Here is a 26,344-nt window from a genome sequence, read left to right as displayed (position 1 = left end):
TGTCTAGTAAGCCCATTACATTTGTGATTAAAAGAATCCAAAATCAAAACAAACCTATAAAGCCCATTAGTTTCTAGAATACGTATAAACACAAAAACAAATTCTGTAAACTCTCTTGACTCCCTCTCTCCTCTGTGATCGCGGATTTCGCTCTCGGCAGTCGGCATGCCGCACTTGTCACCTGTTCTCGGCACGCCGCACTTCTAAAATACATATAAATACATATATATCATATGTTTTTTCAGCAAAAGGGTACGAAATAAAAATTAATTCACGGTGACGTGAAGAACAAGTTGTTACATACTTTCATCTATATAATGTTAATATTTTGTGGGGTTAGTTACTTACTTTCATTATTTATATGTATTTTATTGGTTTAGTCAATAGTATAACTTATCTATTTGAGTATGTCATGTTTATTCAAATTTGATTTTCAGGTGATTGATATTATTTCTCGAGAGTGGAAAATCGTTTTTCATATGAATTATTGATGTTAAATAATTGAGAAATATAAATTCTTCAGGTAAATAATTGAGTTCCGGTTAATTTTTAATCCTAGTTCCGCTACTGGTTCAAGTTCGTACAAGTTTGTTTTTTACTGCTCTCAAAAGTCCCCAGACCAAACATATTATTTGTTTCCTTATATAATGTGGCACTTGGGTTTGTACTCACTCTACACATTGATGGTAAAGATCGAACATGATTAACTTGGCCAAAAAGAATAATTTTGATCATGATTAAAAAAAAGAAGTGGTTTTTGAAGAATATATTTCATTTTTTTACAAAAATATATTTTTGTTTTTATAATAATTGTGAAAAATATATTTTTCTAGTTTTCTTGTGAAAATATGGGTTGGCAATTTGACAACCATAATCAATTTTAAATACTATTTTTAAATTTTAAAAATGTCAAAAAACTTTCTTGCTTCGCGTAGTGGCAAAAAACTACTCAAAAATTGGTTGATTATAATTAATTGAGATTTTTGTGGGTATTATTATTTAAAGGTTAAATAATATATTCTGAAATTTAAAAATTAAATATTAGCCCTTAATTCTATAAACTAAATTTTAAACTTTAACAATTTTATTCTAAAATTTTTGATTACTTATACTTAAAATAAATCTTGATTTTATTTGTTTAGCTCGTTTTATTGTTTATTAATCTGATTGCATTGTCAGTTGGGGATTTGTCACGACTAGACTTATTTTAATTAAATGAATGAATTTGCATTTTGTCAAAAAAATAAAATAATAAATCTTGGTTTTTTTTTATCATTGTGTGAATTGAATTGATACTCATACATCTCTCTTCAATCCAAATACTGCTAATTTCGTGACTTTTGTACTGCCTCTATTCGTCTCTTGTTACACTTTTTTTTGCCAGACACACAACCTAACCACCTCAAGAAAAGTTTTAAAAATATGTTTATTATAAATATGACCTGACTCTCATTAAATATTTTCAGGCTAACAAATGCTCATAACTTTTAAATTATATCATAAGTATATTATTTATAAAGTGTTATATATATATTTTTTTTAAATATATACCTAAATTATAAATGTTGTAATTTGATATGTTAAATATTTCTTTAAAATTGTTAATAGTTTAGAGGTTGCTCGAGATTGAATAAAAGCTCTTGTTGAGATTGAATAACAGCTTGTGCTCAAAAGATACAATAAAATCGAAAAATGCTCCAACTATCAGACAAGAGATTGCCGGCCGGTGAATGCACTACGTGTTTACAAATTCACCCGTAAATTTTGTACTAAAATATTAATTAACTCTGAATCCTAATATTCATTATTCTCTTCAAATAATATACAATTTAATAGATCTTTTTAAAATCATGATTATAAAATTTTAAAATATGACCATCTTGCCCTAAAATATTAATTAACTCTGAAACTTCATGTTCATTATTCTCCTCAAATAATATACAATATCATAAATCTTTTTAATATCACGACTATAAAAGTTTAAGATATGATCATCTTACCATAAAAACCTGCTTAGTTTTTGAACTGATCTCAAAAATAGATTTGACTTTCAAATCTATTTATTTATCCTCGGTAAGAGTATCTCCAAGAGAAATATATATATAATGATTGCCTATATCAATTATATAAATTTATTATAATGGAGACATGTACTCCATGTCCCACAATTTTTGGTTTTTGATGGTTAAATTGACCAAATTTTGACCACAAATTACATATATAATATGATTAAGAACAATCATAAAAGTTATATTATTAAGAAATATATTTTACGTGCTTTATTATGCATATTTTATATATTTAAAATTACAAGAGAATTACATGTAATTTGTAGTCAAAATTGGTCAATTTGACCATAAAAAGTCAAACAAGCCAAGAATTATGGGACGGAGGAAGTATATGCTAAGAGTTCACTTTGATTCGACAAATATAGTCAACTAAACATGTTTTCCTATATTTTTTAGAGGTAATTGCATATCGCACCCCCTAACCATCGTTCAAAAATGATATTGTACCCATATTTTGAGAAACTCAACTCGCACCCCCTATCTTTATATTTTAAGAACGATACGCACCCGCTCCGTTTAATTCCATTAACTTCCGTTAAAATACTCTCTCGTCCCAATTTACATGTCCTTTTTGCTCTTCAAGGAGTCAAATTGACTAATTTTTGACCAACTATTAGAAAATATTTATTTATTATTTTAGGAAATAGAAAGTAACATATTAAAATGGATTAGAGATTTACTTTTTGATGATATTTTTTTTTAATTTTTGTTTAATTAAGCTATCCCCAAGTCAAAATGATTTTACATATCAAATGATTTTAAACTTTTGGTGATATGTGTATTAAGTACCTAAAATATACACTATTTTAAATATAAAAAATAAATATTATGTTATATTTATTATAAATATATACACTTTTATTAAACAAAAATTTGATATGTATCATTTTGACTTGGGGATAGCTTAATTAAACAAAAATTTAAAAAAAATATCATCAAAAAGTAAATATAGTCTATTTTAATATGTAACTTCTATTTCCTAAAATAATAAATAAATATTTTCTAATAGTTGGTCAAAAACTAGTCGATTTGACTACTCGAAAAGCAAAAGGGACATGTAAATTGAGACGGATACGGAATTTAACGGAGGGGGATGCGTATCGTTAAAATGTAAAGATAGGGGGTGCGAGTTGAGTTTCTCAAAATATAGGTACAATATCGTGTTTGAACGATAGTTAGGGGCTGAGATATGCAATTACCTCTATTTTTTACAAGGAGAGGGAGGATTGAAGTTATATAATTTTTAGATGATCTTTATAAATGTCACCTTGATTTTTGGGATTTTTTGGAGTTGGAGATGCTCTAACTATGAATACAAAATTTTTTAGTCTCTTATAAAATATACATTTTTCGGTTTAAAATGGATTCATACTAATTTTATGCATTGTGAAATTTTATGTACAATATGTATCTATATAAGATACTAGAACTATCTGCAGCTATAGCTAATTGAGACACTAATGATCTGCAGAAACTTGCTTACTTTTGTCAATCAATTTCTTATATCTGCCTGAGCCTGAGGCTACAATCTGGCTGTCATTTTATGTGACACTACAATGTGCTCAAACTTGATCCTGTTTCTGATATCTGCTACTCAAATCAAGAGGCCAATTCCAGGGTAGCCTATTTTTATCAGTACCCACTTTCAAGCTATATATTTCAAAGATTTGGCGAAATTTAAATAAGAGAAAACTGCAGATGCATGCACTTGCACAATCAATCACTCCTCATACTTTAGCCGCACACTTCAGCCTCATGTGCGGCTAAAGAAACGTTGATATCTCATATGTGAGAATGGAACTAAAAAAACTAGTAAAAGAGAAACTTGACGCAGGTATGTATTTTGATACTAGTTCAGCCTGGATCACTATAAATCTTGACCCTGCCACTTAATGATGACACAATAGAGCTCAAGAAAACTCGTCTAGCTAATGCATTAAAGTTGGCTTACCACACTAATAAAGAACATGCAATCAATAAACAGAATCTGTAAAGTTGAAATATTCTGAAATCTATACTGTCAAACACAATCTATGATAATCCAGATGGAGTATATATATATATAAAGAAATGGTTATATTAGGATACGAATAAGAAATATATTTGGAAGGGACACTAGATAAATTAATTAAACAAAACCTTATGGCATATATCAACACAGTTGTACATATTATACAAAGTTAACATATGAACTAAAACGCACCTAACATGCAAAATCTTGGACTCCATGAAATTTGCTACGAAGACAATTCCTTAGATTTAGGCTTTGCATAACCTAGTTCAATCAACTTCTGCACCAGCCTCTTCTCCGTATTTACCTTGAAATAAACAGTATATACAAATTAATGGTTTCATTGGAATGAGAAATGGAAGGTCGATGCGAAAAATATTAGAGGTAAAAGAGGACATGAAAGAAAATTTAAAGAACAGAATAATGTGTCATTTCCCAATGTTATCAGTGGCTATATGGGAGAAACCACGAGCACTTATTTGCAGATTGGAAGGATGGAACTCAGTTCCAGCCGGTGGAATAAAATGAATGAATAAATTATAATATGCAAAATGCAAACAGAATAGTTTAAATGCCATTCCATTTCATCTTGTTTCCATGGAATGGGGACAGTGCATTGGGTTATAAACTCTGAAATCTATCCATTGAAATACAGAGGCCTTGGTGGAGGAATAGCTGCAGTTGCTAACTGGTGTTCAAATCTCCTTGTGAGCGAAACATTCTTGACACTGACGACAGCTCTCGGCTCTTCTGGAACTTTTCTCCTCTTTGCTGGTTTTTCGATCATCGGGCTGGTGGGAATATTTTTCCTGGTACCAGAAACTAAAGGTCTGTCATTTGAGGAGGTTGAGAAGCTGCTAAAAAAAGGGGTATTCTCTTTTCAGGAAATACGAAGACAAAGATGATGATTGATGTATGTATATCTATCACTTGAACTTAAAAACTGGATAGGATCACAGAACGAAGCATTACTCGAAGCTGCTTGATCTTATATTGCATAACTCTCGAATATCTGCAGAGCAGCAGCAAAAGTAGTTCTGTAGTTGAACATTTGTGTTTCTAGCTTTCTGCATGAATAATCTGAGACACATTTAATAGATTCTATGCTTACTCTTATGTATAATGACAATAGACCTATATTTAAGACGCTCTTGTCCTCGTTTTGCTTGTTCATTCTTCTGGAGATGGTGATGGTCATTTCTGATATTCCATACTCCCGTAAGTCTGCCTTGGATTCTCTTTGTTTGCTGTTCTTGGTTCATGGTGGCGGTTTCGGACCTGGCAAGTGCTCATAGAGCATTGTACATTGTAGCGTCATCTTTCTCATAAAATCTGAATGCCGGAATCAGAGACTTTAGTCTGGCATTGCCTAAATGTTAAGCTCTATTTTCAGCAATAAGCAGAAGATGAAAACTGATGATTAATGAAAATAAACACTGGTTCATTCTTAAAAACGCAAAGCTGTATCATGACTCTTTATGGTTTTGAAGATACTAAGCTGTCGCCTTTGCAGAACTAAGAATTTGCAATGCTTATTCAGCAGTAAATAGGAAAGAATATAATGATTTGTGATTGCAGGGCAATTGGAACCCATAACTTCATCTGAATAATAGAGAACAAATTACTACTATAAAGAATTGGGAGCGGTTATGTACTGGTAAGCAATGAATGAAATTAATGACTAAACTAGTAAACAAAACAAATATTACTCACTTGAGTTCTACTGCGACTTGTACTTAATACCTATTAAAAATCCAAGTTGATTATATACTTCACAAAGAAACTATAAAAGAAAGCCACTACTTAAGTATTTCCGCCGACTATAGAACCATGCCGCTCTAACAACATGATATCTAATTGGATTCTTTACTCAGTAGTCGCTAAAAGCTCCAAAAATACCAACCAAAAAATTATATCCATGGTCAAGATTTTTCATGTGCACAACATAGAGAAAGTGTTCTGCTCCTTTCACTGAAATCATCTTTGCTTCACCGATAATCTCTCTGGAAAAACAGATCATAAAAAGTCATTAGTTTTTAATTTAAAATAAGAGGTGCAAAGCAACACAGTAAAATGCATCCAGTTTTTTTCCCAGACACACAGTGCTTAATTTTAGTGTATAACTCGTTATCATCAAGATTTGTCATAAAATACTGTAAAGACCAATTATTTCTATAATTTAATACTTTTAAAGAAAACAAAAATTAGAATATATGATAGGGAATTAGGGACACTTACGCCACAAAATACCTTAAAACTTAGAAGGAGGAAAAAAGTTGGAAATCTTGTTTTTATATACTATTCTAGAGAAAATTTGATTAAAAAAACTAATGCAAACTCCTTCGACGGTCGTGCACAGAAAGCCACTAAATATACCAGAATATATACCAGGAAAATTAAATATTCCTACACTTGGGAGTTGCTAAGAAAACATACTTATTAGTTCGTATCTTACAATCATGGTAGTTCCGTAGAGTGACATGTTCAGGAATCGAGGTCCAATCCCCCTATAGAATCCCACCACCCATCTTCCTGGAGAAGTGTGTTTATAGTCTTCATCACTGATGGTCTTCCACCATAAAAATTGTCAATAACCTTCAATATTCACATAGAAGTCACAAGGTAAATAATGTGTATTAGATCTCATGTGTAAATGTCCAACAAATAACATATGATGATATTAAAAATCTTAAAACCACTAAACAGTTCTCCCTTGAATAAGTATGTTACTTGCAACTCATAGTACCTGAAGTCTTGTCTATATGGTGTCTATAGGAGTAGTGATCACTGATGAACAAGCCCCGGCTACCATTCCTGCTGTAGCCTGAACCGTCACCATCTCCATGTGAGAAGGTTTATTCTCAAGATCATCTCTATAACCCAAGCTCCTAAAAATAAGAAAAAAGAGGATGTAATTTTTCATTAAATATATGCAGTATGCCATGTTGTAATAGTACTGTAATGATATAATTACAGCTATTACTATACCTCCAAATGATGTGCTGGGCAGCACCGTATGAGCCCCACCAAAGTGCAGATGCTGGAGACTGTGTCAGGGCTGTTAATCCAAAGCCTCTATACATACCTCGAAATCCTTCAGCCTTCATAACTTTGCGTACGACATCAACTGGACCATTGCAGGATTTAGTCCCTCCAAGTCCTTGAACTATTAGTCTCTGAGAGACCTGTAAAGCACATAGTATACAATTTAAAAAAGACGCTAAAAGAATGGTGACAACTATATACTACATGCATGGTGCTGCAAAGACTGCCAAAAATTTCACATCATCAGAAGTCCCCAACTAAAATCAGGACAACAGCATGCTAATATCAACAACTAAATATGTAAAGAAGTTAGAGTAGAGTCTACAAAGATGTTACGTGTGAGTTGACTTTGTAAGAAAATATACCACATCTACAGGCACAAAGTATACACACGAAATTAAATTCGATAGCATGCCCCCGAACCCATTGGAAAGGCCTATTCGTGTTGCTTCAGACATATTGAGAGCTTCAGTGTATTTCAGCATCATATCCTTGGACCCTTCAAGTGAAGTTAAAGCAATCACTCTGCCAGGCAATGCACCTACAGCCTATGTTACTCCGACTCTTCTATTTAGGTTGTCGTACCCGTGTCGGATACTTGGACACTCGGACACGACACTTATTTCGTGTCGGATCCTTTGACTAAAAAGTGGACACTTTGACCAATTTAAAATCAAATATGAGTCAAACTTACAATTCCAAAAATATATGTGAGGAAAAAGAAAGAAGCAAGAAAGGGATTAAAGTACAGAAGATGCCTAATTTGCAAAATCCCTTACAAAATCATGTTTAATTTGAATTTTATTGTTACTTTTTGTTAAGATGACTAACTTACCGCACTTTATTAGTATACTACGACGTGTCCCCGTACCCGTGTCCAAAAATAGGTCGGTGTCCCCATGTCCCCAATTTTCAAAGTTCCTGAGTCCGACACTCGGATATGTGTCGTGTCCGACACTCCGTACCCGAGTCAAAGTAACATAGCCTACAGCAGAAGTGCCATATCCTCTGAAGATTCCATGAATTCCATCCGTTTTCAGTATATGCTTGAATACTGCCATCCCAATTTTGTGAATTGAATTGGGACTAGCAACTTGCATTCTTGTTTTTACAACATGTGTTGGATGCAGCAATGCTTGTTGTGCGCTGAAGAGAACAGCTCCTATTATATGAAACCTTGTTTTGTCCAACATACAGTTCATTCCATGCTATCAAAAAGAAGCCAAAATCTGATAATCCGATCTAATGGGTGGTACGCCACTCAAGAGTTCCTTTTTAACACTAATAATTCACCACCAAACAAATAAATAAGATGAAAAAATACATTTCAAACCGACAACTCAACATCCTCATAGTACTATACAGGTTGAAATCAAAGACCAGTCTCATTGTAAGACTTAACGAACTACCTAATTGTGCATAAACATCAGGCAAGCAATAATTTGTTCCGAAAGATTGAAATACAGTACATGTTTTCTTTTCCTAGCTTCTAGGCTAAATATATTAGCTCCAAATGATATCGATGAGTGAGCAAACATTAGTCAAATAATCGCCTCCTATCAAATGAATCAAATTAGACATGGTAGCCCTTACCAAAAAAAATAGACATAGTAGCAACTTTGCTAGTCCTTCCTCAATAGGGGGGTCAATCCCGGCTTCTTTCAATATTGTGGACATTTTTAATCATATGATACACATTTGTCAAATAACAGCACTATGCCATATGAACTCTCCTGACTGCCACCATAGTCCATAGTCCATACCACAACACAAAAGCGGATTTACTACAATGCACGCTTTCTATTGGTCACATTCGGGGAATCAGCTACAAAAACAACCTTCCCCAATCCAAAAACTCTGATCCCCATATCTCGTCAATTCAAAATTGTATTCCTCTCAAACTTAACCAAAAATACCAAACAAAATCTTCCTAATCACAATCATTCTATAAATAAAACATAGAAGGGCCAATACAAGTCTGTTTTTCTTATTAATGGCAAAAACAAAAAACAAAAAATTACAATACACAATAAACAAATTTCAAAGGTATCATCTTTATACAAGAACCAAGAGAAAACAAATATATAACCAAATGGGTCAGCAAGAATCACAGAATTCACCAAGAATATGAAAACCAAATATCTATGATCATAAGAATTGAACACAAGAGAAGCAAATACATGTGTACAGTGTACCTGTCCCAGTTGATGTCTGTGTCGCCAAAGAGCCAGTTCAGAGGCTGTCGTGGCCGATATGAAAAAAAAAAATTATATAAAGCGGGAGAGAATAAACAATGCAATAATATCGTTGGCTGATTATCTGTTCCCATACTACTAATTTTATGCATTTAATGTCCTGTAGCAAATTGAATTGCATGTTCAACGTTCTTCTTAAAAAAGGGTATATTGTTTTTGACAAGTAGGTAATTTCTTATGAAGACCCCATGAGTAGAGGTGGCCAAACGGGCCAAACCAACTGAACCGGCACGCCCCGAACCGGGTTTTTAACCGCCCGAAACCGTCTAAATACGGGCCGGTTCGAAACCGTCATGAACCGATATGAGCACGTGCCGAATACGGGTTAACAAATAAGGGACCGAACCGTAACCAGCCCGGAACCGCTAGAATCCATGGAACCGACGCAGTTGGAACCGCGGAACCGCGGTTTGAACCGCGGAACCGCGAAACCGCGGAACCGCGGAACCGCGGAACCGTGGAACCGCGGTTCAAACCGTGTAAGGTGCATGTACAAAAGGTGCTTGGTAACCAATTTTGTGATATAATTACAAGTTTTTGCTTTCTGTATTTTTGTACAAGGGTACTAATATGTTACTTTTTGTTTTATTTCGTTTGTTTTGTTAATTTTAGTTTTTGTTTAGTTACTTTAGTTTATTTCGTTAACCTTAAAAATAGTTTACTTAATTTTATTTCGTTTTAGTTATTAAGTTTAGGTAATTTTATTTAAAAAAATAATTTAGTTAGTTTTATTTCGGTTAAGTTTTCATACTCAAGTAATTTTCGTTTAGAAAAATAATTTAGTTAATTTTATTTAGGTTAAGTTTTTAAATTTAGGTAATTATTTATTAGTTTATAGTTTATTGATAATTAATTTCATATTAATACTTAACAAAAATAATTTCCCAAATTAATATCATATAAAACTTTATTATCAAAATTTTAAATTTTAAGAATTATTAAAATTTACAAATGTTATTATAAAACAAAAAAAAAACAAAAAAGCAACACATGCATGTTAAGTGAGCCAGACAATAATTGAAGAGCCACGCTGAACCGCAGAACATGAACCGCGGAACCGCTTAAACCGGCACGAACCGCCAACCCGTCTAAACCGTGTAAACCGTATAACACGGTTTCGGTTTTCATTTCCATCAGCCCGGCCCGGCACGGACCGGACCGCCAGTCTTGACGCGCCGGTTACGGTTTCATCGCTGACAGTTCGACCCGCGGTTGAACCGGCCCAAACCGCCCCGGCCCGCCCGAATGGCCACCTCTACCCATGAGACGAGCCACCTCCCACCATATCAGGATATGAAGGCATTAAGTGAATATATAGCCACCATCTTTAGTAGGTAAAATATAAAGATGTGCGTTAAAAATCAAAATGTTAAATTAAAAGGATAAAGGAAGCAACATATTGAATAATTGCAAGAAAGTTTACTTTTAAGTGGTCAAATGATTGTTATCCACTTCTCTTGACAAATCAGAAGAGAGGAAAAAGGTGCTGGTAACATTTTTAACTACATGTAAAGACAAAGACAGAGGAATTTTATTTTTTACATAATAGACACTTTAACCGAGGAGTGTGAAATTGAAACCATATATTATTTCTCTCTCAAGTCTCAGACTTGAAAATAGATAAAATACATGTAATCTCTTCATAATAAAATATTTAAAATAGCATTTTAAGATATAAATGAGCTTATTACAAGCCAAATCAAAGAGAAAAAAACAATACACAATCGAATGCAGATTTTGTATAAAATAAATGCTATATAAATTGATGACATATTAACTACAAGAAAGATAAGTTTTTTGCCCCGTTAATAACACATACCCAATCCATCTAAAATCAGTTGGCCTCATGAAGTTGGCCGCTAATGATCTTCTGCTTGCTTTTCCAATAGCACTTCTCTCTGAAATTTATTAATTACAAATTAAGAAAAGTACAGATACAGTACCATGAAAATACACGTCGTAGGGGCAACATAATAATTGCTAAATCAATGTTGATTCAAATTTCTGTTGAAAGTATTTGTAGTCCAAAAAATAGTGTTAGTGAATAGTGATATATACTTTTGTGGTCGTTGCTTACAGATGCTGCATCCCATGGAATAAAGATGTAGAATGCACTCTCAATGGCGAAGTTAAGTAACTTTTGATGCTAACTTTCATATGAAGTAAAATATTTGTTATATTTTATTCTCAGACTGCACACAATAAGATGTGATAAGCTCTTTAAGCTCAAATATGAGCAGCATCTTATCATAGCACTAACTAATATGTATTGACCCTAAAAGCAACTTTGTAAGTTTTATGAAATATTCTCACCTTGCTGATCTTAAAAGTAGCTCGTCTCCTTGTTCATTCTTCCATGAAATCACTTGTCCGCCATAAAGGAGAACCTGCACTTAGGTCTCAATAACAATATTAATAGCGAACAATGATCGCCTGATTCAGACATCCCATGGACATACAAGAGAAACAATACATGGGTCCCTACGAGCAGCATTCTGCAATCGCCTCACCGCCCCGCGCTCCTCTGCAACCTCTTTCGTCAGGCACAGCTTCAGCCTGCCACGTTTCTTCGACGAACCATCCATTGTGAAGAAGATGTGCCACGTAAACCCAGTTGATATACACACAAAAACTGAATCTGTTTTCCATGCAACCCAAACCAAGTGAAAAACCCAAGCGAGAAGAGGCAACCCAACACAAAACACAAATCAGGAGAGAATAGTTGAACAAATCAAAGAGCTGGCGGACAATATATACATGGAGAAATTATTAGAGATCACGAAGAAAACGAAGAGCAGAGGGTATTGTAGAGATTGTGTGTAAATCGAGGTTATATATGTCATTTTTAGGGCATTTTTCTTACTCTTTTTGCCCCTAGTCCTCTTTTAATATATAGAAGTAGATATTAGAGATGATAGCTACAATTATGTGCAACTCACCTGAAAGGGAAGGAGTCATTGCAAAATCAGAATGAGGAAGTACACCAGCTGCAATGAGAACTGCGACAACATTATATACAACTGCCCACGACAAATTTTGGTGAACCTTTGTCATTTTTGCTTGAGCAAGATCAAGTGCATCTACCACCTGAAATATTGAAGACATATAAGATCTTTTATTCTAGCAAAATTGAAACCTGACTATTACCAGAATCCAACTATATAGGTGATTTTACATTTAGTATAAAAAATTGAGATGTCTTTTACTCCTATGGTTTTAGGATACACTAAATGGGACCTAGCGCGTGCCACCTACTAGTTGTGACAAGTTGGGTCTGGGAACTGATATTAACTTCTTATATGTTCTTTATGGATCATGAAAATCATGAAGATTGAAGGCCGATTGACCACTACTTGGAAGAGAGACAAAGAGTGTAAGAATTAATGATGAAGTCTTTTCTTGAAGGCATTGTGACGTAATTATCAGAACAGGAAACATGCATATAATATACCTGAGATAATCTGTTTCCCAGAAGTATGAGCCAAACATCAGGTTGTTCATACATTAACAATTGTAGGATTACAGAATTTATGGAAATCCAAGACTCAATTAGAATAATCAATTTACATTTTTTAATTTTTTGTCATATTTTATTATAAAGTAAACATATTTCTTTGTTTAAGTCCCAATGAATCGATAAATAGTTATTATTATTCTTCTGCCACTAATTCTTTTTACAAGGGGTACTAAAATAACTCCCAAAAACATATGTCATGTTCTAATTAGTATAATTGATGTGCATAAGGGATCCAACATATCAGTAAGGGAGTAACTTCACCAATAATCGTAAAGGAGTAACCAATAAAAACTTGACACATCATATTTTGGAAAAATATTGGGATATATATTTGGCACCTCTACATTTTTCAATATTTTTACCGCAACATAAAATGCAAAGGTTACAAGTAGAGTAACTGAGCATTGCATGTGATCAAACAAAACCTGTAAACCCCGGTATACAGATAGATTCTCACAGTAACTGTAGAAAACTATTACTCCATTGCTTACATAATTCATATTTGATGGATAATCATTTCCAAGCTTTCACCAATTCTCGATATTTAAACAATATACCATAATCACTAGGATTGCATGTTTCAAACTTCCAAGAAACCTGTGTAATATGCTGAAGAACTTCGCCAGCATTCCTAAAATGAATATATGTAATTACATGTGAACCATTTAATTGTATAGTTACTAGCTCCAGCTACACTAAATCGAATGCAGCAGGTAGGCTGTATATGCATTCGAGCCATATGTAATGTAAATGAGGATCCTGAAATTGACGCAGGTCTGGAAAAATTAGCATAAGATACATCTACATTGGAAAACAGCAAGCAAAGTTGCTTCTTTTTTTTTTAAAGTAGCAGAGAATATAGTTTATTTGTTTAATTCACTTCTCAATATATGATAAACTAAATAAAATAGATAAAAAAAAAAATTATATAGGGTAATGACTTCGACTTGGTGGCCTTTCTCGTTTTGTGTTCCCAACTATTTCTCCCTCTTTCTTGATTAAGATCTCCTTACAGTTTTCCAAGTGTGGCTGGCAAGGGACATCTAATAAGAGATCCGGGCGACGTAATCCATCTCATATTAACGATAAGATTTCTTCTGTGTTGCAATAGTGATGCTCAAGTAAATGGTGGAGCACTAAAAGGCGTAGAATTTAATTTTATTTTGGTTAAGGCTGCTATGAATGGACATTCATATATCAAACTCAGCATTGCTATGGTTATAAAATATATAAAAATCAGAATAGTTTCAACTTTCAAATAAAGTATTCTCGCTGGAAGACTAAAAGTCTAAATATGAACCTTTCATAAATATTATTCATAGAATTTCTATTAGTAGTTAATATTAAACCCATAGATTTTATAATTTAAACACAATATATATTAGAATGAGTTAAATTAATTCGTTAAAGAGAGAGATCCTGATTTTGAACTGCGAATGGTACAGAGTATACAGGAACAAATAACAAAATACACAACATGCCATTTAACAAAACAACGGGGATATACCTACAATAACCACAGAAAACCACAGAACAAGCGGGGAAAAAAAGAAACAGTGTACCTGAAAGAATAGTATAATACAAAGAAAGAACCACAAAACAAGCCACGAGTCCACATGTTTTTCGACTTGATTTCTTCTCAAACACTTACGCAGAAGTCATAGGATAAATACGGCCAAGGCAGAAATGAAAAAAACAAATATCATAAGATAAAAATTTGAACTCTATTTTACATACCATGTTGAACCTATCCATTGTACCTGACATAATTCCCCTTGTGCATCCATTTCACTTCCCTGGTATATAAACAGCAGAGCTTCAAAATCACATAACGAAATAATTTTGGCACCAAGTAATATCCTGCAAGTAAGAGCCATACTGTTCGGTCCAGCATACGATTATGACTTTCCACCTCATTGTATATGTCACCAGTCAACTGTTAGATGCGAAATTATAAGCAACTCTTTTAAAAACAAGTGCCAACAGTTTGTTATTTTTCTTGAAAATTTCTAGGTAAAGAATTCTCCAAATAGTTCTAAGTTCTTTTATATGAACGCAACTTGGTTTAATTTATGCCCCGCAAACATACTGCACATATGTAAAAATATTACACTGCCGCACAGTCCGCCGGGGGGAGGGGGGGATGGATGGGGATGGGAAATGATTATTAAAACCTATAAATGCTAAATTGGTTCATTGAATTAGAAAAACAATGTAGTGCAACCTTCATCATACAACTTTTGCCAGTTTTATTTGCGGTGCTAATTGCTTCTTGTATAGCTTTCCAACAAATATAAGAAAATAATTATCGATTTTTCCCTCTCTGTCACAGGACAGTCCAGCAAAAACATAAATCATTGGTGATTGTGTTTTACACTTTCCTTGTCTCATCAGATATGTGCTCCTAGATAACCAGTAGCTATTTCAAAGTCAGATATTAAACACAGAAACGCCTTGATTAGGATTGACTCAAACTTTGCAAACAGGAAGTATCTATGCACTTCTTGTATAAGTTACAAACAAAGCCACTATACGATATAATGATCTACTTACTCGTACTCATGTAATTGGCGGAGGAATGTGAAATGCAATAAAAATGCATGGTGCATATGGGTTCTAAACTAAAGTAAAATACTTAAACTACTTAATAACAACTTAAGCCAAGTACATGCAAGAACAGATTAGTTAATTAGTTTTTAATTCCAAGATTCAACAACACCTACCATTTTAGCCAGGTACATAGGAAAAGGCGACCCCATGGCCGGTGTAATCAGATTAGCACCGAGAGCATTACTCCTACTAAAATAAAAGCAAGTAGAAATCATATTTAAAACTTGTATACACTCAAATTTTCAAAATGTGAAGACATACCAATATGTACAAGAAAAGCCTATGCCTATACATTGACTGTTAATTTAAGAGTGAACAAGTTTAAGTAGAATTGATGCATGTTTTATGTTAATAAAACATACTCCCTGTGCCCGGATAGAGAGCTCAGGACGTAGTTTTACACTATTATAAAGTATCCTCTCATAAATTATTTTTGCAGACTATTCAACCCCAAAATAAATTACCTATACTACTAACATATATGCAGAATAAAGAATCACTCAGTCAAATGTATAAACACATGTATGTCATACTTATTCAGCACAAGCAGCAAATAAAATGGTGCTCAAGTGGCTCAAAATATAATCATATTATAATAACAAAAACAAAAACAAAACAGAATGCTTAAGATGCCACAACACCACAATACTACACCATGAAATATGAAATACCCGTATATAGATGACTGGCAAATCAATAGAGCTGTAGTCGCAATTGTAAAGCAAGCACCATTACATATCAAATAAAGAGGTCTGTCATTTGCACAAGTGTACATATTGGAACATAGCTTAGAGCATCTGCAACATTGATCCATTTGCTACATTGGTCCATGTGATATGAGAAGTGGCCAGACCATTTCTTTCTTATAGCGGCGTAGTAGTAGGCAAAAGACAGCCATATCTTTCATGAAAATTGAAAATCACTCGGCTGAAAGCACACACCAAATCATGTTTTCACAGCAAATTATAAACATATTTATAAGACCAAATTTCACGTGAGCAAAATCACGTAAATTTCAGAAACAGTTCGTGATAAAAAACTTCATTCACACAAAAGTTACTAATATAATTTATAATACGAAAGTTATGCAATTAATCTTTTTGATAGTTTAGACTTTATATCTTATAAATACTCGATGAATATTGTCATAATATTTTTCGAGATGAGGAAAAGTCAAACCCGATGTCCTAGCACAACATGGATAAATTCGACCCCTCAAGTTCGAAACGGAAAGTTTAAAAACTTGACGTTCTCCGCCAATTATCATGACGTCATCAACGGAATGACATATATAATCAATTTAGTGGTTTAAAAATAGATTTAAATGGGTGGTCTAGGTGATATTAAGTGAGTTTTTTGACAGAACGAGTGCCCCCTTGATATATAACTCATTGAAAAAATGTATATTTTCTAGTTAATATTTTCTCTATTTCATTTTAACTGTTTTTAACTTTTTGTCCACAAAAATCAGATATAAACACATATATTTTTTATAAAATTTATATATATATTAATAGAAATTTGAAATCTAATCTTTAATTTGATACCAGCAATCCGGCCCAAAAGTAAACCACTGGAATACACAACTCGGGTCATGAATGTAAACCCAGAGAGGCCTCCGAAGCACTCAAAAACCTCAAACTAGTCTCAGAGGTATGCTATAGCATCAATGATTTTATCAACTCTGTCATGTTAAGTAAGCTTTATTCATGTGGGTTTTTGCTGGTTGGTTGGTTTCTTGTAGAAAGTTTAACAAATTTCATCCATTTATGCGATTTAACTACGTTTCTGCTGTAGCCCATTTGAGTTCTGACTTGTCTGAATCGAATTCTGACGAGACCCGCTTAAATGCTGATGAAAAAATTGTATATACCCAGAAAAGTTTGGCTTTAGTTGATGATTTCCATGATTTGGATTCTTCGAAAGTTGCTTCACATTTGGAAAGTTTGAGTGAAAGTCCCAGACTTGCTGTGTCTTATTTTTATAAAGTTAAAGAACATGGATTTCGACATAGTTATTGTACTTTCTTGGCTATTCTTAAGATTTTGTGTCATAAGGGTATGGTTAGAATGTTGAAAACTGTTTTATTGGAGCTTGTTGACTTGTCGGATAGCAAAGCTTTAGGTTTTGAGGTTTTGGAGTTATTTGATGAGTTATCGGAGGAGTTTGAGGGTGAGAAGCAGGATTTGTTGATTCAAGTGGTTGATGTGTTGGTTAAGGTATATGTTAAACTTGGGAAGTTTGATGAGGCGATTGATACTATTTTTAGAACAAAAAGGCGGGGTTATCTGCCTAGTATTTTGACTTGTAATTACCTTATGCATCGGTTGGTTGAGTGTGGTAAGATGGATATGGTTTTGGCGCTATTTTTACAGTTAAAGAGGCTAGGATTTACTCCTAATGTCTACACGTATGGGATAGTGATCAAAATGTTTTGTCTGAAGGGGGAGATGGAAGATGCGACTTATTTGCTGTATGAGATGGATCAAGCCAACGTAGAACCTGATGTTGCAATACATAAAACTTATATAGAGGGGTTATGTTTGCATGGAAGTTCAGTTTTGGGATATGATATGCTAAAGATGTGGAGAAATGCTAAGGTTCCTTTTGATGCATCTATATACTTAGTTGTAATTCACGGGTTTGTCAGTGAGAAGAAGCTGATAGAAGCCGAGGATGTCTTGGTTGATATGGAAGAATTAGGGATTGCGATTGATGCTGACTGTTATAAAGCCTTAATTAAGGGGTATTGTGAGGCTGGGGATTGTACCAAGTCTTTGGCACTTCATCTTGAAATGTGTACAAAGGGTATCAAGTCTAATTGTGTTATCGTTAGCTACATTCTGCAATGCTTGTGTAGGTTAGGTTTCATTTCTGAAACGCTGGATCAATTCGCAAACTTTGGGAAAATGGGAATTTTTTTTGATGGAGTTGTTTATAATATTGCCATTGATGCTCTTGGGAAACTGGGGAAGCTGCAAGAAGCGTTGGAGTTGTTTGAGGAGATGAAGAGTAAGAGAATTGTCCCAGACGTTATCCACTACACGACTCTGATCAACCACTTCCTCCTACATGGTCAGTATTTTAAAGCCTTTGATTTTTTCAAGGAAATGAAGGAGAAGGGTCTAAACCCTGATATTATCGCTTTCAACGTGTTAGCTGGTGGGTTGTCGAGAAATGGACTCTCACATGAGGTACTTAATCTGTTGGATTATATGAAAGGTGAAGGTTTGGAAGCAACTAATGTTACATACAATATGATAATTGAGGGTTTATGCATAGGAGGGAAAGTGAGGGAAGCTGAACTTCTTTTTGGTAGCTTAGAAGACAAGGGACTTGATAGTTATTCTGCTATGATAAATGGGTACTGTGAAGCGAAGGAGACAAGTAGAGCATATGATCTTTTCATGAGGTTGTCTAAGGAAGGACTATTAATCAATAGAGAAGCTTGCCTAAGACTTCTTAGTAGCCTTTGTACAGAATGTGAATTTGGCTCTGCTTTAATGATATTTAAGACTATTTTGGCTTCAGAAAATGGCCCTTGTAAGAGAATGTGCGGCAAACTAACAACATCACTTTGTCGTGCCGGATATATGAAGGAAGCACGTAGGATTTTTGATACAATGATCAAAATTGGGTTAACCCCCGACGTCATTACCTACAATCATATGTTGAATGGTTATTGTAGGAGTAATTACATCCATCAGGCCCATGATCTTTTTGAAGATATGAAGAAAAAGGGAATCAGGCCTGACATTATCACTTACACAGTTATGATTCATGGGTATATTGAATCAGATATAAGAAGAGCTAACAAGTTATCTGGTCAAAATGAGTTGAGGAAAGAGGATGTTTTAACCTTTTGGAGTGAAATGAAGGAAATAGGAATAAGCCCTGATGTTAAAAGTTACACAGCTTTGCTGTGTTATTTTTGTCAGTCGAACAATTTTGAAGGTGCTATTGGCCTACTAGATGACATGATTTATACAGGTGTGGAGCCAGATGTATTGACTTACACGGCTCTGCTAAGTGGCTACTTTCGGCAGGGTGATATAGATGGAGCAGTAAATCTTATCAATGCAATGGAAGCTAGAGGGATAGAGCCAGACGCCCGTACCATGTCAGTGCTTGAATTTGGCCTTTCAAAGGCTAAGAAGTAAAGTGAATATGCAAAATTCAAAGGCTTCTCTAGTTTTCAAGGTGCAATGAATATATTTGCAAGTCATAGAGTATTCTCTCATAAATATATTTGGCTTTCTTCTTGTTCTGTTGCAAATTAGTGAGTTTTTGTTTTATATATCCTTGCAGCAGTTCTTGATAGCTAATGCTAAGTTGAGTAATGGTTAATCAGGCGTTGATTGTATATGAAGAACAACCTACTAATCTACTATTATGCTATGATATGCTATGTAGTCGTGTTTTTTCTTTAAAAATATGTAGAGTATAATTAGAGGCCAATAAATGCAGAATCCTCCGGGTTGTTCCGAAGAGAAGGAAAATTAGCGTTTATCAATGACGATCCAATTGTCATCCCTATTCTAGTGAGTGGAATACTTCAAGCCAACAACTCTATTCATGATTCTTGTAGCATTCGGACAGTAGCTTTTGGACATGCATCTGTGTGATGTTAATTTACTTGTAATTAAGGAGCATCATGTGTCATTCTGTAAACAATTTGTCATTGAGTTGTTGGGTTGGATAATAAATTTAGAGAGTTATTTCTTTACTTAGATGCAGAAAACCTACCATCTGGGGTTTATTAGGCATCATCTTTCTTAAAAAGGATAAAAGGAATGAATAGAAGTAGTGTAATATGATTATTTGTCTTTCTTTTTGTTTCTGGTCTATTTCAGTAATAAACTATTATATGTTGTTTTTTAAGGTTGGCCAATGATGGTAGTGTATTTATGCCGTCCGGGAATACTCAAGAAGCATGGCTGGGAGGAAAGTTTTTGTTTGGCATGACCATAGACTTTCAACTGTTCTGCAGTCTTAGGCTTGGCTCCTTATTCCTGGACAAAATATTTCTTTATGGCGAACCTGGAATCTGTTAGCAGAGGTAAATAGTAATTATCAGGAGCTAGTGCTTAGCTCCTCAGCTTCTTCTCCTTTACAAAATTTTGAGTTGCCTAAGTTGATTTTATCAAAAGTTTGGTGTTTTGGTCAGAATGGATGAACTTTAATTTCATTAAAGACAAATGAGAAGTGTTTAAATTTGCGTACAATAATTTGCTTGTAATGTTAAATACATCTATCAATGTTGGCAATAGTGTTAATTTTGTCATAAATACAAAGATGAATACCAACTTGGAGATGGTTGAAGTTTGTTGTAAAAAGTAATTATCAGTTATGGGCAAATTCCCTTCGTTCCTCTCTGCTAAATGGTCTGCAATACTCACTCGATTAGCTAGACTCTGGCTTCATCTGCATCAGTCGTTGTCATGACATGTATTGCTGTTTTTGAGCATCAATGCAATTCGCTAAACATTTATTATAATTGTGTAAAATTCATCATCAGCCCTGATGATCTTGCTTACTGCTTAGCACTTTGATTTGTTGCTCTGGTTTATGATGTCAAACAAAAAATGATAAGAAATGTAAAAAATTGCAGTTGAACTACTACACATATCGTGGTCATGTTGATTCTAATCTTCTTTACCTTATCCTGATTCCTGAACATGACAATTCCTTTTTCTGGAATAAAGTAAATGATCAAGACATCTATCACTGCTTCCCTGGACTAATTTTGATATCACTCTGTAATCTAACTCTCTGTTAATTATTAGGTTGGTGTTGCTGAGATCGTAATCAATGGAAGAACAGGTGGGCATGTTGCGCTAGCTGTATTTGGACATCAAGTTTATAAGACTTTCTTAGGCATGTTTTGGAGATAGGGAGCAGTCTTTAAAGATCTCCTTTAAGTGAGTTTCGTACTCTTGAACATGTTAACTTCTGTTTGATAGTTTGAATAGGCCTTTGTTTTCACTTTCTTTCTCAAACATTTTCCGTGATGTGATTCATATGAACCTTTTTGTCTTGCCTCTCCATTGCTTTATTTGGTTGTGAGTGATTGCAATAACTGCACTGAATTCATATGTGTGTGTGTTTATCTTAATCTCATGTCTTGTCATACAATTAGATCTACTGGAACAGCTCTCATATGCTGTCTGTAGATAAAAAATTTAGTACACCTGCATTGACAAAAAGTTTTTATGTTCTTAAATCTATGCTCCAGTCATAACTTTTGAAAGGCTTGGGCAGAAGTATATATCTTTCTTGAATTTTGTGAAGGAGAAGTAATTAAAAAGTATCAGTTGCTTTGTTGCAAGTTTTTTCTGTAATTTCTTTAAAATTTATTGTCCGTGCCACCCATCAAGGTTGATTTACGTTTGTATATTATATGCACATTTTTGTGTCGAAATAGTGTTAGTAAGCGAGTCAGATTGCTGTTATTGTATCAACTATTGGTGATATCTTGTAATTAATATATACCTTACTCTTCCTACATACACTAAGTTGATTTTAGGGGCAAGACTTGGTTTCCATCTAGTTATTCTTGCGTTACGCTGTTTGATTTCTCCGTGGTAAAATTTTGACTTCCTGTACATAAAACAAGCACTCGTTTTATTTGCTTCAAGTTTTCAATAGTCTGACCTATATCCATCATATTGTTTCAGTGGCAAACTCGAGATCAATTCGATAAAAGATAGAGAAATTCAACAGATAATTGGACTTTGCACGTCTCCGGGAAAATGTTAGTTTCAGAAATCTTCGCAATCTGATGACATCTGATGCCAATTTACTGTAACTGAATGCTAATCTAATTGTCCCTAAGGTGAACTGAATGCTAATCTATTTGTCCCTAAGGTTACCATTGAAGACGAGTTGGTTTATATCTTACAGAGCCAGCTTGGTGTACATCTGTATATCAGTTACCTGCAAGTGCTATATTTAAGGACCGCGTGACATGTCAAGAAATTGCATCCTGATTGTGTTTGTACCAAGAGTATGATTTTGTTTCCTCCAACGAAGTTAGACTGTTGATTATTCATATAATGAGGTTCACTGTTCTAAATAGGTATGCTAATACTCCAAGTGATTACACAATTTCCTTTGTAAAGGTGGCATGTTTAATTATCCAGTCTTCATCACACTAAATCACTGTCAAACAGTGCTCTAACTAGTTTGATGATGCCCTTTGACAAACCTAATTATATATATATTTCAGGAGTTTTGACTCGGGACAGGCATAGATGACTATATTCTGACAAATCATAGCAGTTCATATTCAGTCATGGAATTGCTGACCCTGAGGATGAACTCGAGGAGTTCTGTGAGTTTAGAAGAAATTCTAAGCTCTCGTGACCCTGTTAGAGATTGTGGCTAAAAGGAATCTTTAAAAGCTCTCGTGCAGGGGCATTTTTGGGCACTCGTATTACAGCTCTTGTCTGGGGAGTGTATAAAGGTGGATAAATAAAATAGTGATGACAACTGGCTTGATGTAGTTACAGCAATATCCTCACAAGCTGCAAACTTTGTGAAACCAGACACTAGGAGCGGAGGTAGTATGGATCCTGTTGATTACATAGAAGTTAAATGTATATCATCTGGAATTCCTAGTGAAAGGTATATACTCACCCTTCCTTATTTCATTAATATCTGTTAGTGCTCCAGACCCATCTTCATTTTTTGTGTGGTCGCTGAAGAGTTTTAATCTTAATATGCTATCTGTTTCAATATATGCAGTAAATTCATTAAAGGAGTAGTGTGTACAAAAAATATAAAACACAAGCGCATGATTTCACAATTTAGAAACGCCAGACTACTTATTTTAGAAGGAGCACTTGAGTACCAAAATTTTCCAAATGAACTTGCATCTTTCGATATGCTACTAAAACAGGTTTTTTAGTTGGAAATTTGGTCTATTGCATGAGATGGTCTGAAAGCATATGATCTTATGAACTTTACTTTTCTTGACAGGAAATTGATCATCTGAAAATGGTTGTTTCAAGGATAGCGGCTCATCGGCCAAACGTATTACTGGTTGAAAAAAGTGTATCTTCATATACCCAAGAGTATCTGTTGGCAAAGGAAATCTCCTTGGTTCTGAATGTTAAGAAGTCTCTGCTACAGAGAATAGCAAGGTGTACTGGTGCTTCTGTAACTCCATCAATTGATAAATTGTTTACTACACGTTTGGGACAGTGTGAACTCTTCCGCATAGAAAAAGTATCTGAAGACCTCTAACAAGCTAAAACATCCCCAAAAGAAGCCATCTAAAACCTTAATGTTCTTCGAAGGTTGTCCAAGGCGTTTTGGTTGCACGGTAACATTCTCCTTCTCTCTGCCAGAAACTAATCTGCCCTACTGTTCAACACCCTCCAGTGTGCCTGTGATGATAAGCATATTATCTTTTACTGGTATAGTTATTTATAGTTTTGAGAGATAGTGGGAACTGTAATTTCTTAATATAAATCTAATAGAAACATGTTACTTTTGCCAATGTTATCTCTTTAGTAATATGTGATTATGCGCTACATTTTATCCATGGGAGCAAGTTGTACATCAGATCATCTTGCTTTTAAATCTCAAAAGAGTACGAGTCTCATCGTAAGATGGTTCCGTGACATTTTAACATCAACCATAAAAATGTTTCTACATATAAACAATGCTCATGGTCTTAGTTTACGTAATCTTTTTGTTTACGTTTTTTAATTGCAAAAACATTTTTGCCATCCATCTTAAAGGTTCATCTTACAAATTGGAGCCCTTCTGATGTTTTTTATTATTCGATTTCCTTAGGTACTGCTGAAGGGTTCTTGTCGTGAAGAACTAAGGAAAGTTAAGCATGTTGTTCAGTGTGCAGTTTTTGCAGCATATCATTTGTCCTTGGAAACTTCTTTCCTCGAAGATGAGGTTGCTAGCTTACCTAAACCAACTTCAGAGATCTTCATTTTCAATACTTGAAAGGGTAAGTATCGACAGTGCCATTTCTGTTGTCCCTACTCCATTTACTCCGACCTACCCAGAAATTGCTGATCTCCCAAGTTTTAATGAGGAGTCTGCAGGCCTCAAGTTAGAACTTGAGGCAAGGGAGTCAGAAATTGAGCCTTTTAATTCTCAGTTTATCTCTTCTCCTGCCTCTGAAGTATGGTGTATCTGATTTACTTAATGATGGTTTAACAGCGACATGTATTTCGGAGGAATATAGGCTAGGGGTAGTTTCTGCCGAAAGTAGAAATTTTGATTAGGAGGCTTCTCAGCTGACCATAAACCATATGCAATCATGTGAACCCTATAATCAGAAACACATGAACAATTAAATGATATTGATGCCTCTAGTGAATACAATTTAGCAGGTGATAGTCATCAGAGCATACTGGATCTTTTTCAAGTCGCCATGTCCTTGATGGAACAATCTAATGTTCTCGATTCTTGCACATTAAGTCCTATGGTTCTTTTGACAAGCCACTTGGAAGGTATCTTCAAGAAGATCTGTTTGATCAGGTACACATTTCTTTTTTCTTCAATTTCTATTCCTACACTTGCAGCGATGGAATTATTGAACGGGTGCACTTCTAATGCTAGACATCCTGATGTAAATCATGCAAAGAGCCGGCTGATGGCCACATAGTTTGCTATACTCACCAGCAGGCACGGTTAGACTGCCCGGAGAATGAGATGGAAAAATTTGGATGTGGCACCGATGCCTCAGATTTACACATGTAGATGGGTTCCTCAGCAATTTAGCAAAGATAGTTCAGAACTAGTCCCAGTGACAATGGATGTGTTTTTTTATCTTAACTGAGACAATCACTCCTGATTGTTTCACATGATTGAGAGCACCGGCTTAGTTCATTAGATTCTCTCGTTAGCTCCAACGCAGTGTTACAAGATTTGAGAAGTGTTTCGTCTAATATGATCAGTCTTTCCTACGACCGTGATAATGATAGTGTCTCTGATCTGGTTTTGAAATTGCCAGATTTCCTCCAGAAAGATATACCATACACACAAGACAGAGAGCCCGAAACATCACTAGTTGATTCTGGTATTCCTAAAGTTTACATGGATGGGGAACCTACAGTCCAGAAGACACCCTTGGATCATGCTCCCTCAGCTGCATCTGAATTGTCTGATAAAATTGATTCTGTATGGAATGGTACAACAGACAGTCCGTCGAAATTGCCTTCAAGGAGATTGCTATCACCAGCAAGACTTCAATCAATTGATTCTGCTACAAGTATCCAACAAAAGCCCTTATCAATTCATTTATTACCAATTAGATCTTCTCACGCCTCTGGGGACTATGCAAACATGTCTAGAGATCCCTTGGCTAATGTACAGAGGACTTATTCTCCAATGTCATGTCACTCTTGTTCCAATCTAATTCACATCAATAACACCACGCCTTTACCTAAAGAAAATCCAAGTAAATGTTGAGAAACACAGCAACCCAATTATAGACGCAATCGATATATGCATACATGATACATGTCTTCACTCAAACCCATTTCACCTCAAGAATGGGAGTCTCTCGTTGATGATTACCAAACCAACTCTACTCAGCGTCTCCAGAAATGGCCCAGTTTGAACTACACTGGAGTCTCTCTCCTTGACCTCTCTCTCTCTCGTCTCTCCCGGAAAGATTTCAGTCTCTCTGTCAAACTCAATCCCATTGTGTTCATTGAGGAGTACTTGCAATCTTGCTTTCAAGAAGATCAAGAATCTGAGGCTTGTTAACTGGGACTGACTCGTCTTGTCGATTTACTTTGTGGGATTGTACAAGCTCCAAGGATTTGGGAAGCTGTTTAAGCACCTGTTATAAATGTAAGGACTT

The 26,344-nt window shown here is 34.7% G+C and overlaps 1 protein-coding gene and 2 long non-coding RNA genes across 9 annotated transcripts; 2 read left to right on the top strand and 1 right to left on the bottom strand.

Moving 5' to 3' along the window:
• Positions 1–5,724: 5,724 nt before the first annotated feature.
• On the bottom strand, positions 5,725–9,494 carry LOC108194388 (uncharacterized). 2 transcript variants are annotated; one of them, XR_010285880.1, is made up of 5 exons: positions 9,321–9,494; positions 7,069–7,265; positions 6,827–6,968; positions 6,517–6,675; positions 5,725–6,083 (listed from the first exon to the last, which is right to left on the bottom strand). It is a non-coding gene; the product is annotated as an uncharacterized LOC108194388 (long non-coding RNA). The 2 variants fall into 2 exon arrangements; XR_010285881.1 differs by having other exon boundaries at positions 6,536–6,675; positions 9,321–9,493.
• A 7,570-nt stretch (positions 9,495–17,064) lies between these two features.
• Positions 17,065–23,407, top strand: LOC108195884 (pentatricopeptide repeat-containing protein At2g26790, mitochondrial-like). Of its 6 annotated transcripts, none has more exons than XM_064081731.1 (8): positions 17,065–19,707; positions 20,390–20,566; positions 21,294–21,428; positions 22,024–22,091; positions 22,185–22,261; positions 22,411–22,585; positions 22,736–23,133; positions 23,254–23,407. In XM_064081731.1, exon 1 carries the CDS (start codon positions 17,217–17,219, stop codon positions 19,665–19,667), a length of 2,451 nt encoding a protein of 816 aa, XP_063937801.1. In that variant the 5' UTR covers positions 17,065–17,216; the 3' UTR covers positions 19,668–19,707; positions 20,390–20,566; positions 21,294–21,428; positions 22,024–22,091; positions 22,185–22,261; positions 22,411–22,585; positions 22,736–23,133; positions 23,254–23,407. The 6 variants fall into 6 exon arrangements, with proteins under 6 accessions (XP_063937801.1, XP_063937799.1, XP_063937797.1 ...); XM_064081729.1 differs by having other exon boundaries at positions 22,375–22,585; XM_064081727.1 differs by having other exon boundaries at positions 22,185–22,585.
• A 184-nt stretch (positions 23,408–23,591) lies between these two features.
• On the top strand, positions 23,592–25,909 carry LOC135147839 (uncharacterized). Its single transcript, XR_010285724.1, has 4 exons — positions 23,592–23,833; positions 24,310–24,478; positions 24,867–25,014; positions 25,096–25,909. It is a non-coding gene; the product is annotated as an uncharacterized LOC135147839 (long non-coding RNA).
• The last annotated feature ends 435 nt before the right edge of the window (positions 25,910–26,344 follow it).

Source organism: Daucus carota, chromosome 7 (assembly GCF_001625215.2).
Source record: "Daucus carota subsp. sativus chromosome 7, DH1 v3.0, whole genome shotgun sequence".
Lineage (NCBI taxonomy): Eukaryota > Viridiplantae > Streptophyta > Magnoliopsida > Apiales > Apiaceae > Daucus > Daucus carota.
The sequence above is the reverse complement of the archived record's forward strand: the minus strand, read 5'-3'. Positions and strand labels throughout refer to the sequence as shown.